General features: G+C 39.2%; 1 protein-coding gene across 3 annotated transcripts in view; it reads right to left on the reverse strand.

Annotated features, from left to right (window-relative positions):
- The window catches only part of COMMD10 (COMM domain containing 10), a 251,383-nt gene that overhangs the window by 61,792 nt on the left and 169,033 nt on the right, over positions 1–20,558 (reverse strand). Inside the window, exons 6-7 of one of the 3 annotated variants that reach the window (XM_075931973.1) lie at positions 9,389–9,448; positions 8,046–8,626 (exon numbers count right to left, since the gene is read on the reverse strand). The exons of the other annotated variants lie outside the window; for them this stretch is intronic. Of the exons in view, the coding sequence (XP_075788088.1) occupies positions 8,588–8,626; positions 9,389–9,448 (99 nt within the window). The 3' untranslated portion in view covers positions 8,046–8,587. Of the gene's footprint in view, positions 1–8,045; positions 8,627–9,388; positions 9,449–20,558 lie in introns of those variants that run through there. 3 annotated transcript variants of the gene reach the window in all.

The raw sequence follows: 20,558 nt of genomic DNA on the forward strand, positions 1-20,558 counted from the left end.
GGGTAATCATACAAATATCACATACTCAGCAACTAGAATGTATGTATATCTTTGCTCTGAGCATGAACCATGGCTTAGCAGGAAATTAAAATCTGACCATGTAATAAGACCAAATTCATGCTTTAAAAACATATCAATGAAAACCCAACTAATGTCTTTTCAAAGGACTTAACTTGACCATGTTGCATTAATCACCTCTGAAGTACAGAAAGGACTCAATCATTTTTTCAATCTGTGCTGATCTTGTGCTTACTTTTTTAGTTCCACAGGAAAGTCTGCATCAGCACCACTGTCATAAATCCCCATATTGCTGTGGTGTGTAAGTTTTATTCATTTTGTTACACATTAACTATTTCCTTATTATGACAATCTGGTTAAATTTAAGCGAGTTTTTAAGCACCAGACAATTGAAAACTAGTATGAACCAACAGTTAAATAAATGGATCACATTCACCGCTAACAAACAAAAAGAAAAACAAATAAAAATTTCTTGTATGATCAAGGAACCAGCAACAAATTGGTTTCTTAGCAGATGTGGTCTTGTAACATAGATGGAGCAGAAATGTTGCCGCTATTTTTGGAGATACAATGGCAATGATCTCATAAGCTAGGTTTCCAAATAAGATCACTCTTGAACAGGTTTCATTGTATTATTGTTTCCTTGGCTTGTTTGTTTATTTTTTCCATTTTTTTCAGCTTGCATGTAAGATCAGTCAGGAATAACCCTGGGCAACAAACGTATGAATAATGCATGTGTAGACACTTAAATCCATACAGGAAATAATTTTTTTCGTAGCTTGTGATCTTTTTTTTGAGACCTTCAGAATAAATGAATACTCACCAACACAAACCCCCAAGTTCATAAATGTACAGTAAACATTTATGGGAACTTTGGACATTAATTTTCAGTTTAATTAGCAGGAAACGGGACAAAAGGCAGCACAATCTCCTAATTATGTTGAAAACTAGTGGAACAGATAAGTGCAAAGAAGGAAGCAAGCATAACTGAAAGTTAAACATTTTCATTCTGTTAACCTTCAAATGAAGAATGGGAAGATTTATCTACGCTCACCTGAAAATAAGGTCCACAGATACCTTGCAATGGGTGTGTCAGCCAGTTGCAGCTTGGAGGCAGATCCATCAGAGGAATGTCCTAACTTCTGAAGTTCTATTCCGTTGAGAACATCTATTTTTTTCTAAATTGTAGTTTGTATTATGAGAAGCTCAACCATTTTTACTATACACAGCAAGAAAGGACATACGGTGTCAGACCAAAGGTCCATCTACCCCAGCATCCTGTCTTCCAACAGTGGCCAAAGCCAGGTGCCCCAGAGGGAATGAACAGAACAGGTAATCATCAAGTGATCCATCCCTGTTGCCCACTCCTAGCTTCTGACAAACAGAGACTAGGGACACCATTCCTGCGTGTCCTGCTAATAGCCGTGAATGGACCTAACCTCCATAAATTTATCTAGTTCTTTTTTGAATCCTGTTAAAGTCCTGGCGTTCACTACATCTGGCAAGGAGATACACAGGTGGACTATGTGTTCTATTAAGAAATACTTCCTTTTGTTTGTTTTAACCTGTTGTCTATTAATTTCATTTGGTGACCCCCTAGTTCTTGTGTTATGGTAGCAAGTAAATAACTTTTCCTTATTTACTTTCTCTACACCACTCATGATTTTACAGCCCTCTCCCATATCCCCCCTTAGTTTTTTCTTGTCTAAGCTGAGAAGTTCCAGTCGTCTTAATCACTCTTCATATGGCAGCCATTCCAAACTTCTAACCATTTATGTTGCCCTTTTCTGAACTTTTTCCAAAGCCAAGAATTCTTTTTTTTAGATGAGGAGATAAGTAGTCAAGATATGGGCATACCATGGATTTATCATGGCAAATTCAATTAAAAGACAGTAAATCCAAATCCTTCCATGTCAGTTTTCATCCCAATACTGGATGCTCTATTTTCCCTGCCAGAACTGCAGATGTTATTACCTGAATAAAGGATTTTTTCAGGTAAACACAGAAACATTTTCTTATACTTCATGCTAAAGCAAATACATTGGCTATGATGGGATTTTTATGGGAGCAGTTTACCTACAGAATGGATCATTCTTTAAATCTGGACATCCAAAATGGAGATTACATTAGAACATCTATCTTCCATTGGGTACTGAGGAGTGGCTAAGACTTCTATCAAAGATAGAACATGGCATTAGCATAAGTTAAAATTTGTTTAACTTATGTATTGATGGTCCCATGTCCACCTAGCAGATCTCAATACAGGAAACATGACTCCCTGCCTTGAAATTGCTATCAGTTCTAAGTATTGGATTTTAATGTTTCACCCAAGAAGGAATATTTCTTGAATTTATAAGGGAATAAATGTTATGACAGTTGTAAGGACTACTTGTTTGAACTAAAAGTAGAATATGGATTGTTTTAGAGAAAGCTGCCATGTTCAAATAAAGTACTCATCTGATTGGAAATAGTAACCAGGAGGGCTACTTTAAGGGACAGGAAGTATTGTGACACCTCCTGCAGATATTTAATCTCAGCAATGATGTAGAGTGCAGAATGAGATTCCAAGATCATGTTCCATGATCTCCAGGGCTGGATTAAAATTGATCCTATAAGGAATCATTTGGTGCTTTTTCTTGAACATGATGAAGGAATTTATATCACAGATACCCAATCTCTTTGCTTGGAGACTCATACATCTAGATTAAAGCCATCATGGGCCCAAGGTCATGTTTCACTAGTTTAATATGGCAGTTAAACTGAGAACTTTGCAACAGTCAGTAGGATAAATTCTATTCACTTCTCTTTTGAGATCCCTGAACACAATAATTACTTTATCCAAATATTCATTCTGAACCTGCTTGGGCCCAGATGAAGGACTAATTTTGCAACAGCAGTCCTTTTCTGTGAGGTAAAAACATCTGAAGAGACAACACCAAGTCAACCAACCTCAAGTACCATAGTCCTTTCAGTCAGAAAGGAAGAAAGAGTATCACTGCCGCTCTTACATTCCTGTGTTTTATACTGTCCCGAAGAGCAGTGAAAAAGGCATATAGCAGAAACACCGCCTAACTTTGCAAGGTATTATTCACCACCTCACGTCCTAGGTCCTGACACATGAAAGCCACGGGACACTTTATTTAACTGTTTCCAGGGGCAAAGACATTCCAGACAACCAAATTGAATTAGGATGAATGAGATATTTTTGGGTGAAGGAGCACCTCTGCTAATCTGATTTCTGCCATGTAAATCTTAGTCTCAATTTCCTCATTAGTGGGCAGTGCACAGAAAAAGGAAATTGTTCCATCCAGAACTGGAGATGTCTCTGAGGTAAGGCCAAATCCAATCATGTTCTTCCCAGTAATTAAGAGAAGCCTATCAGACATAACAACTGTTATCCATGGATGGAGCAGAGCTCTGAGACATAAATGAATCACTATGTTCTCAGCTAGTGGATGCCATTTCTCTTTCTAGTACTCATTCCCTGAACTGAACTGAGAAGATCCCTTCAAAATAAAATCTGAGGGCATATCTACATTGGAGAGTTACTTCGAAATAACTCCCCTTATTTCAAAATAACAAGGCAGGTGTCCATACTTCCAACCCTGTTATTTTGAAATAATTCCTGCTTGTAAGCTTATTTCGAAATAACCTAGTAGTGTAGACATAGCCTGATTTTCAGAATTCAGCAGTTGAGGGAGTGAATAATATACAATGGAAATTAGATCTCTACCAAGAGCTGAGATGTAAAGGGTATACTTGGACATGCATCATGAGTTCTAAATCACTGAAATGTGCCTGTGTAGGTGATTAGAATTTCCAAAAGGTTCAATAAGAATGAGATTTTTGTTTCTGTCACATTTGATTTTCATTTTCTGTAAATAATTACCTGGGGTGGGCCTTGTATTTGATAGTATTCATCCTTAGTCCAAGCCTATTACTGACTTCGCTGGAATGGTGAGTCTGTGTTTATCATGAACCCAAGGTACTCCTAAAACTGTATTACTCTGTTTTAGCTTTCTCTGTGTACAGAAACCTGAACACAAAAATTGTCTGGGAAGAGATTAGATGAATTTCCTTCTTCTCTAAAGCATATTTTTGTTACCATGATACTAGGAGTACATGTAAGAGCAATCATAATGATCAAAGTAGGGGCAAATCGATGGGATTATTTTCCTTTCAAAACATAAGAACAGTCTGAGGATGGTGAAATGAGAATGCTTTGAAGACAAACTTCTTTCAGAAACTTATTTAGATGTTCCAGACAGACACCTGCTCTGTTTGTCCCCAATCCTTGGAGGCTAGAAATAGGATGCGGACTACGTTGCAAAGCTCTGACCTATTAGTAATAGGATAAAACTGTTCTTATCTTTCACAGCTCCATAGACTATCCTCCTCTGATAAATGTAATGTGATCTTATTTGATCAAGGCTACAGGTAGCCCTTTTTCTTCTAAATTCAAAGAGCCTGACACTCACAAGGATTTAACTCCACATAAGGCTGACTGGGAAGCTGCGAGACAACAAAGGGCAGCTGAGACCATCCACTTATTCTAGCTAGCACTTGTATAGATGTATTTTCTCCTAATGTATTTCATAGCCTGCTTCAGCTTGCCCTATATCCTGTATTCCCTTCTATACAATCTTGCAGAAGCCCAGATTGTAAATCAACTTTTCTGATGATTGAATAGTCTTGGCTTTCCATAAAGTTTTCCACCATATCACTGAGATCACTGGGAACCGATTTGTCTGAGCATCCGATCCCAAATACCAAAGCCCCATACACCTGATAACCATTATTTTATTTTGCTCTCTCCCAGGGAGAAGCTGTTAGGCTGTGTGATTTTCAGACTAAGAAGGCCCACATTTGCAAATTTTGCTCATCCACATTAGAATTGCTTGTGAAGGCATGTGAAAGCACTGACTGTATCAGATGACAATGCATATTGGAGTGGGTGTTTATTTTTGTTGGTCTGATGCCACCTGAGATATAACATTGAGATGCCACCTGCTTAGAGCTGCTCATGACTAGTGAGAAGGCTACTTTTTCAGGTAAAAATGTCCCTCAGTTAGAAATGCTGCGGTCCTGAGATACCAAGCATAAAATAGTTTATGTTTAATAGTGATGATAATGTTAAATTTTGACTGGTGCACACTGAGAACTTATTGGCATTACTGAATGGAGATTGGTGGGAAGGGAAAGTAGGGGAAATAAAGAAAAGTAGAAAAATGGCAAGTCAAGAGACTCCTTACAGCCTCCTGGAGTCAAAACTCATTATGATGCAAAGAGAAGTGCTAGCAAAGAATGCATTCAGCTGAAGCAGAGACATCAATTTTGTTTTAAGATACAGCTAGATATAACTAAGCATATTATGTAAGATAGGTCGATCTACTCATTTAATTTTGGTGTTTTGTATGAATGTGAAGTTCAAATTTTTTTTTCAGCCCCAATATGCTTCAAATATACAATCTTTTTCTTTTATTGTCATTGCACTTATGGTATCACACTATACTGCAAGGATGGTGGTATGTTATCAGTCTCATGACATTCTGTGACCTCTGCAATAGCTGGTATGGCTGATCGGGCAGCCTCTGGGCCAGCCACACCAGCTGAAGCTGAAGCAGTTTGGGTGTGGGAAGAGGCTCAGAGCTGGGGCAGGGAATTGGGGCATAAGGTGGTGCTTACCTAGGGGGACTCACCAGAAGCAGCTGGTATATCCCTGAAGCTCTAGGAAGAAGGTGGGCTCCTCTGTATGCTACTCCTGCCACAAGCCCTGTAGCTCCCATTGGCGGCAATTCCCAGCCAATGGAAGCTGCACAAAGATAGAACTCATGCGAGGGCCAACATGCGGAGGACCCCCCCTTGACCTTCCTTCCCCCTAAGAGCTGTAGAAATATGTTGGCTGCTTCTGCAGAGTTGTACAAAGCTGGATAGGTGAGCCTGCTAGCCCCCCACCCCCAGCACCAAGAGGAATCCCGGGCATCGGGATGTTAAATTTAGATGAATTAACTAATCAAATAATCTATAAGGGCGCCTCTGCCTTTGAACTGTAGAAAGAGCCCTACCAGGGCTCTTGTACATTTCAAATCCCAGTGGGGCTCTTGTACATTTCAAAAGGCAGCCCTGCAGGGAATGCAGGGCTAGCGGTAAGGCCCCACACTTCCTGTGACACCTGAGCCTTTGAAATATACAAGAGCACCGACGGGTGATTTCAAAAGCAGAAGAATGCGGGGGATTCCAAAAGCAGAATCACAGCAGAAGAAGTATGAGCAGAGACTGCTCCAATCCCCGCTCATACCATTTCCCATTGTGCCTCTACCTCCCTTACCCCCTGTGGAGACTGTGCTGGGGAGAACCAGCTTTTAAGCTGGCTCCCCCCAACACCGGCTCCTGCTTCCTCCCCCTACCCCCTGCTGTCTCTCTCTGATAGAGGCAGCAAGGGGGGAAGCAACTAGTCACATCACTAGTTGCTTACATCCCTACCCAGGGCATGTGCCGCTACTCAGTGCCCCCCCCCCAGCACCACAGGGGCCCTGGGCCACCTCCTTATCACCAGCAGCACACTAAACTGCCACCCTTCCCCCCGCCCTCCGCACTCTGGCCCAAGTTTTAGTTAGGGGTGTATAGTACAAGCCATGTACAAGTCATGATCCATGACCTATGTAAAACTTTTACTAAAATACTCATGAGTAAAACGTAGCTTTAGTTATCGGCAATTAAAATATTCCTTCAATAGATATGTTTGCCCAAAGACACTGGGCCTATTGGTTGTGATCTCTCAGGTGCCCTTTACTCATTCTTTCTTCTACTTAGGCTGCTGTTCTCAAAACCTTTCCTCTAATTTTACAGTCACTGAAGAGTTCACTCCTCTTTTTTGAAATTTTGAAACAGCTGACAATATCCCTCCTAAAAACAAAGTGAGTTGGTGATCTGCTCTACGATATATGCCACAAATTAGACACCGGGGAACCACATCGCAGCTACTCAAAGACTGTTTTTGGTGATACTTAAAACTCATGCCATTCATAAACTGTGATATCAAGAGAACTATCAAATGCTATTCTGAGGGTACATCTAGACTACAAGCCTCTTTCGAAAGAGGCTTTTTCAAAAGATACTTTCGAAAAAGAGCATCTAGACTACAAGCAGATTTTTTGAAAAAGCGGTTCGCTTTTTTGAAAGAGAGTCTAGATGCTCTCTTTTGAAAAAGCACAGTTTGCATTCAATAGCGCCTTTTAAAGAGTACTTTCGAAAAAAGGCGTTATTTCTCGTAAAATGAGGTTTACCACAATCAAAAAAACTGCCACATTCTTTTGAATTATTTTTGAATGAATACGGCTGCAGTCTAGATGCAGGTGAAGTTTTTTTTTTTTAAAAAAAGGCAACTTTTTTCGAAAAAATCCTGTAGTCTAGACACACCCTGAGTGTTAACCAGGTCCACTGTAGGATTTGGAAGTGAAAGTGCAAAGCCTTGGTTCCCAGAACTGCTTAGCTAAAAAAGGCATGTTAACATCTTGAATTTATATCTCTTTTCACTTTCCAGAGTGGAAGATTCACTTATCTTTCCTATTATTAAGATAATGTATTGACAGTGCTTGTATGTTTTCTGTCAGTGACAGGCAAAAAGAGGTCTTCTAGCCCTCTAACAGAATCAAGTGCTCCTGGACTTGAATTCATACTGTAAAAATGTGAACTTATTAACAAGTTGGATTCTGAGGCGTTTCATTCTACGAAAATCTTCACTTATATTGATAAAAACAGGTAATATTAGGAAGGATCAAAGAATGGCTTTCAGGAATTTGGTCACATGACTACTTCAGTGTTGTTGATAATCTACTGTCGGTACTTCAATCTCCCTTTTTATACTCAATTATTATTATTCCTTATCTGTACTACTGCAGTGTCTAAAGGCCCTAGTTAATCCCAAGGTCAAGAGCAAATATTCAAAGCAGTGACATTGTGATAATCAAGAACAAAAATAAACATTAATGCTATTAAATCAAATTAAATGACCCAAACAAAGAGAATCCACTTTCTTCATTTTTTATTTATGTAAATTGGCTAATCTGCAATAAACATTAGCCACTGTGGGGGGGGGGGGGGAGAAGGAATGAATTCAAATGGCTGGAGAAAATTCTATTTACTAACTACTACTTCTAATGTTGCTCCTTAAGTTTTGTACTCTTTTAACAACTTTGATACAGATTTTATTCCAATCCCTCACTAGCGAGTGAATTGCAATCAGACATGTAATGGCTCAAACAACACAGGTAATAAAGCAGAAAAGAACTATAAATCAACACAACGGTAGTCTCTTTTTCCCCTCTCAAGTAAAACTATTTTTAACAAATGCTGTTGGTTCAGAAAATAAAAGAAAGTCAATTAGAAGCTCAGAACTCTTAACAATGATTTCCCTTAGCTAATGTTACTGGTCTAAGAGGAGATAAGACATATAATTTTACAGGAAGCAACCCATTGGATTCATCTGCACACACAGCTTGGCAATCTATCTTCAATTCAAAATAATGAGGTGGCAGGAGTAGGATGGAGAAACAAGTCTTCAAAAACATCATGTAAGGGAATCCAGCTGTGCTTGTATAGTCTCCAGCTATTTAAAGGAACAACAAAAAAAAGAATTTATATAAAATGTTGGGTAGAAACATGGAAACAGACAAGAAATAACTGCAGCTTCAACTATGGATATTAAATCTATTCATATAGCAATAAAAATTTCTACTCATGAATTTTGTTTTTACATGAAGCTATTAGAATTCATTTCAGCAGTTTAAATATTCAAATTTTAAAGAAACTGTTGTCTAAATACTTCCTTTTTTACACACACAGCTGTTTTGCTGTGAATTTCCAATGCATAATAACAAAGTAAAAAAACAATAGAATTTATTTTGACTGGATTACAAGCCTAGCATTTTGGCCTAAAGACACCACACGTTCAAAGATGCTCCTTCCAGGCTGCTCCTCACTGTTAGTCCTCAGTGCATCTTCTAGATTTAACAGCTAGATTTAACCAAGATACGGTTAAGAATGACTAAACCATTGTATTCACATTTATTTTAACATTTAATTCAGTCATGGTTTTTGAAAATGCTTTAAATTATAAACTAACAAATTTAGTTGTTCAATAAAATTGTTTCCATTTTGTTCTGGTTTCATCAGATTGCATTCATACAGGCAATGATTCCTCCTCAGAATCATAAGCTGTTTGCAAAGGAAGTTAAGTTCAAGCATTTCTTTAATAAAGTGAATCAGTGATGTGGGAATATTTAGCATGAGAATTATCAGTGTGAAATGAAAGTTATTAAAATACTTTAAAATTATTAAAATATTAGAAAACGGTAACTAAAAACTGGACCTTGTTATAGAAATCAAACAGCTCCTGATGACTGAATTCCACAAAAACTTTCTCCAGGTTCTAAGAAGAAAAAATAAAAAGGAGGGAATTAGTATGTTCAGTAAATTTCTTATTATTTTCTTACTCTCCAGTTATATAAGAATGTTAATTTTTCACTGAATTTTCAGTTTAATTTTAGCTGTATGGAGTGTACAACACCTGCACCAGAAACGCTTAATTGTTTCTAAAGATCACAATGTCCCTAGTGAATATAAATTCCATTTTAGCAAAGAACTGAGACGTACAATTGCCTCTGGTTTTTTTTTAAGTGATTCCACAAGTCATAATAAAATACATGCTAGGAAGAGAATGATTTCATTATCTATTTTTTTAAGTCGCAGATAAAATAGAAGATTATGTTTCACTTTTCTCAGCAGTCCGTTTGAGACCAAGTAAATACCATTATACAGAGACACTGGAGGCAATGTATTTGATTGAACTTACACATCCATTAATGCAATACGCCAGCATAGAAATAATACCTCTATCATTAATCTAACCGTTATGATCTTAACATGCTGAGACTGCTATCGTCATTTACGCTCAGTCTCAGCCAAAGTTAACAATACAACAGCTTCAAAGTAGTGCATAAATACAAAAAAAAACAACCCAAAATAACACAACTGATAGAAACTACTGTGGATAAAGCAGATGGTAGGCAATAATCCTGTACATGCATGTGCTAATGTATGGACGGGGGTTACATTAAAAATTCCATCCTGCTTTACTTGTTTACACAGAACAGGTAGTTTAATGCTTGCCACCGATTTCAATTATATAACTGATCTGGCAAATGTGTTCCCACTTTCATACATTGCTATTTTGGTGGTTTCAAAGAAAAGTGGTAGGAGGGTGAAAAAATGCCAAGGACTGCACAGTATTATTAGCAATGTGCATTGCTGCAGCATCCACAGACATCGATGTACTGGGATGCACAACCACAAGGACACACTTGCTGGCTGAAGTGTTTACATCTAGATTTAAACAAAAGGAAAATAAGTGGCTGAAGCACACAAAGGTAACAATGGGAACAATAAGTTTGCACAGACCAGTTATGGGGGAGGGAATGTGTACACATGTGCACTTTTTAAAATACACCAGAGATATTAATGCATCTGTATGCATCACTTTAAGTTTCTCTTGTTGGCACTGTTTACATTGAAGAGAGTCATAATAAAGAGGAACATATAAAAAGGAGGGAAAAGGAGTTCTATTGGTCTTAGCATCTCATGTTTCTATTATTTTCCACGTCTATTTTTTTTAGCTGATCATGTCACTTTCTTATCTTCTTGTCACTAAATCTATAATTATTACTCCAGATGTTATGTCAATGTTTTACTTTCTAGGATTTGTACATGTTCTGCATGATAACAATGGATTTTCCACAAAGGCCAGTTAGGACTTTGTATACAAACTGTGTCAATGGTCTTATCAATACACAAAAATTGCACCAATTTAACAAAAATAGTTTAAAAACTGATGTAGTTAAAATGGTGCCAATTCCTTATGTGTATTCGTTTAAAATAATTTAAGAGTGTGTGAAATTAATATCTTAAATTAGTAAGGAAACCTTTGCATGTACCAAGGACTAGGGGCCACTTTTTGTTCTTCATTACGATGTTTGTTCTTAAGTTGAATTTGTATGTAAATCGGAACTGGTACATATTGTAGGGGAAACTCTAGCCAAACATTTCTCCAGAGCTCAGTTTTATTCTCCCACACCTCACTTCCCTCAGTCCTTTATTGTCAAGCTGAGGTGTCTGCTGAGAAAAGCCGCTCTGCGTCTCCCTGGTCTGCTGGGGGGAAGCAGCTAGTGCGGAGTTGCCTCACCCCGTTTGTAAGTAGGGATCCGATGTAAGTCGGATCCATGTAACCCGGGGACTGCCTGTATATCAGATGGGAATAATTCTGTTGGGGGCATGGAGGGAAAAGGGGGTTAAACACAATACAACCAGAGCCTATATCAACCATTGTGCTATCTCCACCAGCTACTCTGCCTAAGCATACTTGCATTAGTGCATTCTGGGAAAATGCAGGCAATTTTGTCATAGTGCCTTAGCAAAGGATTGTATGACTAGCATACAAGGTGGCACCAACAAAACACTTGACAGTGCACACAATGTGATGACCATTACAGAGTACTGAGAGGAAGAAACAACTAGTCTGATTATAATTAAGTCTGTCTGTGTTGCAGAAAAAGCATCATAACCAGGTCATACAAATATAATTCTATGCCAGCCCAGGCAAGGATGGCACATTAGTGGTTACCATGATGATTATCTCTTTATTACCTATATTCTGTGTGAACACAAACTATGTTTACCACCAATCACAATTAAACTATAACTGAGTTAGGAGGCCAGTTAGAACCAGCAGAATATAAGTAAAATCTGTAGCCTGGATGAGACCCAAAAATTAGGTTAAAGCTCGGCTTGTCCAAGGCTTTTGCTCAGGTGCAAGGTTCCATTTAGGTCCTGCCTGCACTAAATCTTCTACATATGTTGTGACTGAGACAAGGAACAAAAATAATGTCGCCACAACCTATTGATTCGGTTGCCACATTAGAGTATATAGTCTTACCTGGTGTTTCTATGTCTTTTATCCATTCATTTAGGTTTTTATAAGAGAGCTCATCACCATAGTTTCTGAAAGCCTCCCAAGATACTAATATAGAAAAACCTGTCTTATCTCTGAAGAGATGACTTATCACAAGCAGCTTATTTGCAGAGGACTTTACTCTGTAGTCCTATATTTACAGTAATCACCAAGTAATTCATACCAGGTCACAAAAGCAGGACATAAGAATGACAATACTGGGTCAGACCAAAGGTCCATCTAGCCCACTATCCTGTCTTCCAACAGTGGCAAATGTCAGATGCCGCAGAGGGAATGAAGAGAAACAGGTAATCATTACGTGATTCCCTCTCCTGTCATCAATTTCCAGACCCTGACAAACAGAGGCTAGGGACACCATTCCTACCCATTCTGGCTAATAAGTATCGATGAACCTAACCTCCATGAATTCTTTTTGAACCCTGTTAAAGTCCTGGTCTTCACAACAACCTCTGGCAAGAAGTTCCACAGGTTGACTGTGCACTGTGTGAAGAAAAACTTCCTTTTGTTTGTTTTAAATCTGCTACTTATTAATTTCATTTGGTGACCCCCTAATTCTTATGTTATGGAAACAAGCAGGGCCAAGTAGAGGACGCTACCGAAACATACTGTACTCTAGTTCACTATTAAAATGGTCTTTCAAAGGTTCCCTGAGCTGCAGAACTCTATATTGAGCTCTGCTAACAACTCTTGTATCTGGCTGTTCAAATTGAGCAGGTAGCTGCTCCACCTCTCCTCCACTTCAGTAATAATATTTTTCCCTTTGCATGACAGACATTATGTAGAACATAACAGACAGCTCTAACCATTGGGATATTACTCACTAAGGTACAATCTTGTGATTAACTATGCCAGCATCCCTTCAAATGAGAAAATGCACATTCAGCTGTCATTCTGTATGTGCTGAGCCAGTAGATGAAGCATACCTGGGTCCTGTTGAGGTGGCAGATGTATGGCTTCATGTATCGCCAAGGGAGCAAGGAGTACACTGGGTCACCCAGGATCACTGTTGGCATTTCAGCAGAAATTCTCTGCTTACAGCTTTCTGAACCATGCTATGTTCTAAAAGACTTTGAGTGTCATGCACGTTTCCTGATTAGCCCACACTGACATCAGCGAAGCTGGTGTTGCCCACCACCAAGTGCCCGAGGGATGGAGCTTGGTACCCTTGGATCATAGGAAGGATAAGGGGGTTCCTGAAGATAGGGAAGTTGGGGAACTCCTCCAGTGGCGTAGAGGATGTACATTTGCATAATCATAGAAAATCAGTTCATTCTGTTAATGTACTCTGAGACAAGGTGGTTTGGTGCCAAGAGCAGGATGTGTGCCCTCTATTGTTCCCCTGCAGCTTAGGAACTTTGTTGAGGCAAATCCATCCACTACATCCTGCATATTGAAGAGAGTCACAGTCCTGCATATTAGGAGGTGATTAATGTCCCCACACTCTTGCATGACAATGGTCCTCACAGTAATTTTCCAACTCCAAAATGATTCCCAACTGACCAGCAGCAATTTGGTGTTGCTTATTTCCACAGTGAAATTACTATAATTTTCTTCACTGTCACTGTGGCTCTCACTTGGTGTACCTCTGCTGGAGAATTGGGGGACGCTTGGCATACAGATCCAGGAATGTGGCCTGGCCCATTTTAGAGTTCTGCAGCCAGTGCTCATCATTCCAAACTTGCATTATGATGCAATCCCACCAATTAATGCTAGTCTCTTAGGCCCAGAAGAGAAACTCCGCCATTTGCAGCTGCTCCATGAACATCACCACCAATCTTTAATCAGTTGTCACTATGTCTCTCAGCAATCCATTCTTCAAGGAATTATCATATTCCCCATGACTCTTCTTGCTGCTCTACAAATATTGTAGGGTTATGCACCCAATCATGTTAATGTTAGTGACAATCGTGCAGAGCTGTGCAGGCTTCATGCTTCTTTTGGAAATAGTGGACAGTGAGGAGAGCCATGTGGATTTGTGGGATTTTGAAAAAAAGGCATGAAAATTGTGGGAAACATGACATTACAGAATGGAGACAGTTGCAAACTGGGAAGTTGACTCTATGCTCACAGTCACATTTCTGCAATGTTTCAGCCCCCTCATGCACTACCAAAACGTGTCAAAAGACTGCACTGGATAGTAATGCACTACACAATGGGATACTCACTCATGGTGAACGGATATAGCCGTGCATGGACATAGCCACTCCCACTCAACATGCACATCATTGACATAGGGAGCCAAGTATAAACAGACACAAGTGATGCACTAATTGTAGGAGCTGTATGATGATGGTTCTTGAGTTGACACAAGTTTCTTAAATAGACATGGCTTTGATCAATTAATGCCAAGTACTTCAAGGCAACAGATAGAGACACAGGTTGGCTTGTATTTATAAGTATTCACTGATGACAATAACACGTTAGGTATTAATTTTAGTTGTAGCTGTGCTGATCCCAATATATTAGAGAACAAGATGGCTGAGGTAATATCTTTATTACTTCAGCTGGTCCAATAAAAAGATATTACTTCACCCACATTGTCACTCTAATATACTGGGGCCAACATGTCTATAACAATGGAAGATATTGAACTTTGCCATGTGAAATGGTAATTCTACAACAAAGAAAAAGAAAGCAAAATGTAAGAGTGACATCATCTTCTGGAGCAAATGCAAGAAACAAACCATCATCCTCATAGGTCTCACCCTCTTTATCCCCTCTGACCACTACATACAATTCCAAATATAATGAACAGCTCTGCAGAAGAACTTAAAAAAAACCAAGGAACCATTAATTGCACTCATAACCCCTCCCAAAAAATCATCACATGCACCCACACACTGGAAGAAAAAAAATAATAATCAGGAAATTTACTTGGAAATCATGCAAGAAACCCAAGCCAACTACAGAAACTAGTCCAATAAAGATATTTCCTGTCTCTGTAAAATGTTGTGTAGCTTTTAATTCATGTAAAATATTCAGTATATTCAGTGCAATCTGCTAAGAGGAACTAAACAGAGCAAACACAAACTCAATATATTCTTCATAATCCTAGGTTTAATGCTATTTTAAGCCAATTCAGAATTATGCTCATTTAATATGTGAATTTTTCCACAGCTACTTTTCAAGCTCCAGTTTACTTTGATAAGGTTCTATTAAAATCTCTAATATGTTGAAATGGTTAGGATAACCCAATCAAGAAATGTAGTACCAAACTCAGATGCAATTTTAAATTAACATTGATGCTCAGTATTCTACACCTCTCTTTGGACCTCTCAGCATATTTTTTTGCATCAAATCAGAGCTGGACCACTACTTTTCAGTACGTAGCTTATGCCCCTCACTCTTTATATCTAGGGGATATATAATCTAGGGGAGTTTAAATTCATGCACCTCATTCTGAGAATATACAGAAGAGGCTGCAGCATAGCAAGAAGGTATAAGAATTATTAATTAAAGTACACCAATCCTCACTTTCACCTTCACCTTTTCCCCCTCTCTGAAGTTAGATTACACTAATTAGGACTCATACTAACAGAGCAAACTGAGTATGATGGAGTCCAACTGATTGGAAGAAGTTATAATTTCCCCAACCTTCCACACCATGGTCAAATCTGAGAGTTACTCTTCAGGCTTTTCCAAATTTTCTATCTCCTTGTGATTTAAAAAAAAAAAAAAAGTTAAGAAAAATCCAAGTCTTCCATTGCCCAAGCCACTTACTTATATCTACCTAGATTTTTTGCAGTCTTAATATTTAACCATTGTAAAACAAAATCTAGGATGTGAAATTAAAAGAACATTTTTTATTCTAAAAGTAATTCATTTCCCTCATCTATATTTTTATGTTTCAGACGGGTAGCTATGTTAGTTTGTAACTGGAAAAAACTGGAATAAAAAATTCATAATCTTGCAGTACCTTCGAGACTAATACAAAAATGTATATGGTATCACAAGCTTTTGTGGGCACAACCCACTTCAGATTAATTTTTATGTTCAGTTTGTAAGTATATAACATTCCTTTATTTTAAGGTATGTTCCCATTTAAGCAAATGTATAGTTAATGTAGTAAAATTGTTTATGATCTTTAAAAAGAGTCAGCAGAACCACAATGGTATTTTGCTCCATTCTGCAGTGCACTAGTAGTGTTTTCCATTCATCTGCATGAGTTGTTTTCTCTTTAACAATTCCGCCTGGAAATGACGACTCCTGTATTTAAGAAGAGGTTGATTTTCAATAGTTTTTATTTCTGAAAGTTAAGAATTGGTGTTTCACATGCTGCTTGGCATGAAAATAGAGAGATGGCCTGAAAATGCCAACATTATTTCTTGAAACTATTAGGCAAGCCGAGAGAAAACTTTGCAGAGAGAGTGTAATTTGTCATTTAAACTGTGAAATTTTCTCTCTTTCTGTATATGATTATTCTTAAAATTTCCCCATCCAAGTAAATACTTTGTTGGCAAAGAGCTTTATTCCCAGAGTTGAATGAGAACTCTAGTATCAACAATATTGTGTCATTTAGTCACACTCGCTGGTTGGGAAAAGAAGTTTTAAATATTGTTTCATTGAAATTTCTAGTCAAGTCCCTCATTTTTGGTCACATGAATATCTGTTGCTGATTCATTAAAATTCTACAGTGGTAACAACAATGATAACATTACCCCAAATGCAAATAAGTCTCCTAAATGGTGAATCTCTTATGTTAATTCATACATGTCCCAAGACCTAGCAGACATGCTCCTGAAAACAGATGCATTCAGAGATACATGGCACTAAGCCCACTCCAATACGTTCAGGTCCAACAGTGTGTGTTCTCACAGAATTTCCATTACAACTCATTGCCCAGTATGATAAGGAAACCACAAACTCCCCAGAGACCTTCAGAAATGGCTAGTCTATTTCCAAAAACAGTGAATGTAAATAGCAAACTTTGCAATTTCTGTCCCCAAAAAGACTGACAAAGATGCTCAGCTATCAAAGTGACAAACAGGGTATAAATATCTACACAAACTGATGAAATTAACAGGGCTTTAGAGGCAGGATTGGTCTCTTCACACTGAGAGAACTATCATGATATAAAATCCTAGTGCAGATAAGGCACACCAGGTTCTTCTTCAATGATAAGGTTAACCCAAAATGAGGTTAATTAGATATACTGAGGTAAAGACTACCTGGCCCACGTTTCCGCTAAGAATTAAACCCTAGAGAACTATTTCAAAGTAAAAACCATACTTTTTTTTGCAGTAGAGACATAGCCTAGATTAGAAGATGAAGAAATCAGAAGTTTTCAGGTTTGTGAAAAAATACATGTAACATAATATATAGGATTTTGTAAATCATGATTAACTACTTATGTTATACAATGAATTACTAACTACATTGACTTAATACTTGAAATATTTATAACTAGGGATGTTACGTAGCAGTTAATTGGCTAATTACGTAGTCTATGGAAATGCCATCAACTACTCGATTAGTCGATAAGGAAGGACAGTTTCAGCTCTCACTGAGTCTCAGCACAACCCTTCGCTGCCACTCTGCATTATTAAAGGGACAGGGAAGCTGGTGCAAGAGAACGCTGGCTAAATCCCTAGTCCCACAGGTCTCAGCACAATCCCACTGTTGAGCTCTGCATTATTAAAGGAACAGGGGAGCTAGTGGGAGGGTTGTGCTGAGAGCCGTGGGACCAGAGAGTCAGCCAGCGCCCTCTCGTGCCGGTTTCCCTGTCCTTTTAGTAGTGCAGAGCAACAGAGGAGGAGGAGGGTGAGCGAGCAGTCAATAGTGCTACCCAGTAAGCTCCTGCTTATCGGATAGTCGACTATTCATTTACATCCTTATTATGAACTGAAAGAGCTTTAATGGCAGGTAAAGTGTCTTGCTGCATCTTTTCCCCGCCTCCCTTGCCCCCTGCTGGAAAAAGCCCAACAAAGACTTATTGTGATTAGACAAGGGTTGCTTTCTTTCCATGCCTGCTCCGTAGCCCCCTCCCATGTTCTTTCCTTTTTTGAACAATATGTACTGTACAAATGGATTATTGACTCTCTGCCAGTTGCAATACAGCATTCACTAAATGTAATAAAAAGTGTGTGTGTGTGCAGATGTGTCACTATAATTTTAAGACTCAACAGGACAGCTTAGCTGTGGCTGCCAAATATAATATATAAGAAAGGTCTTCGAAAATTATTAGCATCACTTTCTCATATTACTTTTCACCATTTAAGAGTACTCCACTGATTAAGACAAGGAACTGTGACAAGGTGTATTAGGCACTTTGAGGCACCCTACCGGAGGTCTCGCACTCCTGCTCCAGTTCCCCACACTTAAAATGCCTTACTCCTGGGACATCACTCTTCTTGGACCCATGCTGTATTTTATCAGCTCTCTTCTCCACCATTGGAGCCTCTGGAATGTGACCCAAACATCTCCAGGTTTCGCAGTACTCTGCACTTGCCAATAATCCCTCTTATCTCACTTACCCTGGGAGCAAATTCAGCTTGCATGGCCCCCTTGTCCACAATACCTGAATCCACTTAGTGGGCCTGTCTAACTCCTTTCCCTTTGGCATCTGTAAAAGCCAGGTTTATTTGGCTGCTCTCATGGCTGAGCTCCCTGCCAAGCCCAATAATGGTGATGCTGGAGTTGTTATAGCTGATGTAGCTGAAGTGCCTTCAAAAGTACATCCTGCTGTTGTTGGGAAGCCAGCTGAGTCCTGTGTTGCCCTTCTGCTAGTGCCCTCTGGGTTTCAGCACAGTTGGCAGTCAGCTGCACAGTTAGCAGTCTTATTAACTTCTCAATTTTCCCCTGATTTTCAGGGGCTGGTCTAAAAGGATCCGATTTCTGTTGCCAACTTGTGACAGAGGCCATTCATCTCTCATGGGCCCCTCTCATCAGTCAGGTGCAAACCTGCACTCACTCTCTCTTGCTCCCAACCCCAGTTAGGTTACTAACCTTGCCGGTAGATTTTCAGTGTCACAGCCCTCTGTGTGTGAATGCCAAACCTCTCCTGGGGTAAAAGGTCCAACAAAGGGTATCTCTTTGTCTTTGGTAACATTGTTAGCCCTGTCTCTGGGCCCAGTTCTTAAAGGTTCACCAGGTCCTGAAGCAGTGCCCTTGTCCTCCTCTGGGCTCAGTTCTCAGGCCCCTCTAGTCTGTCTCTAACTCTGCTCCTGTCCTGTGATAGAACAGTGACCCCAGGTTTCTTCTCTGGAAACTCTTTCCTTTCAGCAATTCTCATCGACCCAGTCCTGCAGCCAGGTCAACTCCCACATTCAGTACCCCACTAGGAGTAACAAACTTCAACAAATAGTTGGTTCTCTGATGTCTTCAGCCAAGTTCTTGAGCCCTTTAAACTCTATCCTTATTCTTGGGCTTTTAAACCATTCCTGTCCCCTTCTTGGTACTTGGCCACTCTGCCAGCAGGGGAACCAGGGCCCTGACCAACTCAGGGACCCTACAAATAATAATACTATGTTGCTTCTTTAACTCCATTGCTATTCCCTGGGTCACTTCCCACATAGCCCCCTTCCTCTTTACCCTTATTCTAGGGCTGAAGTTTTCCGTTCCCTCCCTGAGCAAGGTCTCTCCCAGGCCTCCTCACCTGGAAAGTGTCACAGACTTCCAGTCGTTCCTAAACCTTCTGTCCCAGCCAGCAATTGATCTGCTCATCTCTGTGGCTCCTTTTAACTAACCCATTGATGTTTGATTGGCTGCTTCCCTCCCGCCTTTTGAGGCAGGTCTTCACTGCTCCATGAGACCTCTGGGGGCCTGGTACACCACCTCACAGGAACCAATACCAATCTTCTGCATTATTTGTTAATTTATTCTGCAAATTATATCTTATTCCTATTACTACACTAAGTACTCTTAAGAGTCATAAACCTGGTTAGAAATGTAAAGCAGCTGTATTCCTCTTCCTACCAAAATATACTGTAACATATACAGCTAAGGGGTCCCTGAGGTATGACACACATACCTTTATCATTTCAAATTGCTCACTCCATGTAGAGACACAAAACGAACGTATCAAAGGGGTAGGCATGTTAGTTTGTAACTTTAAAAACCAACAAGTAGTCCTGTGGCACCTTAGAGTATGTCTAGACAGTGGCACTATTTTGGGATATGTCCGGTATCCCAAAATAGTGTTTTCCATGTCTTAACAGCATGCCCGTTATTTCGAAATGCAATCAAAATAATGGGCTTGCTATTCTAATGTTCCACGAGGATTAAGGTACGTATCGGAATAGCAGTCTATTTTGAAATTTGGCACTGTATAGACAGTGCCAAATTTCAAAATAGACTCTCTCGAAATAAGCTATGCAATTTGCATAGTTCAAATTGCATAGCTTATTCTGAGCTAGCGCCACTATGTAGATGCACAATTAGAGACTAATAGAGAAGAATGTAAACATTTATTTTCCCTTTCTCAACTAGGATCACTACTTCAGCCACTTAGCATATTATTCATAGATAGAAATTAACTTTTTATGTTCTTTCAGACTATAAGCAGTACATATTTTGC

This window comes from Pelodiscus sinensis, chromosome 6 (genome assembly GCF_049634645.1).
Source record: "Pelodiscus sinensis isolate JC-2024 chromosome 6, ASM4963464v1, whole genome shotgun sequence".
Taxonomy (NCBI): domain Eukaryota; kingdom Metazoa; phylum Chordata; order Testudines; family Trionychidae; genus Pelodiscus; species Pelodiscus sinensis.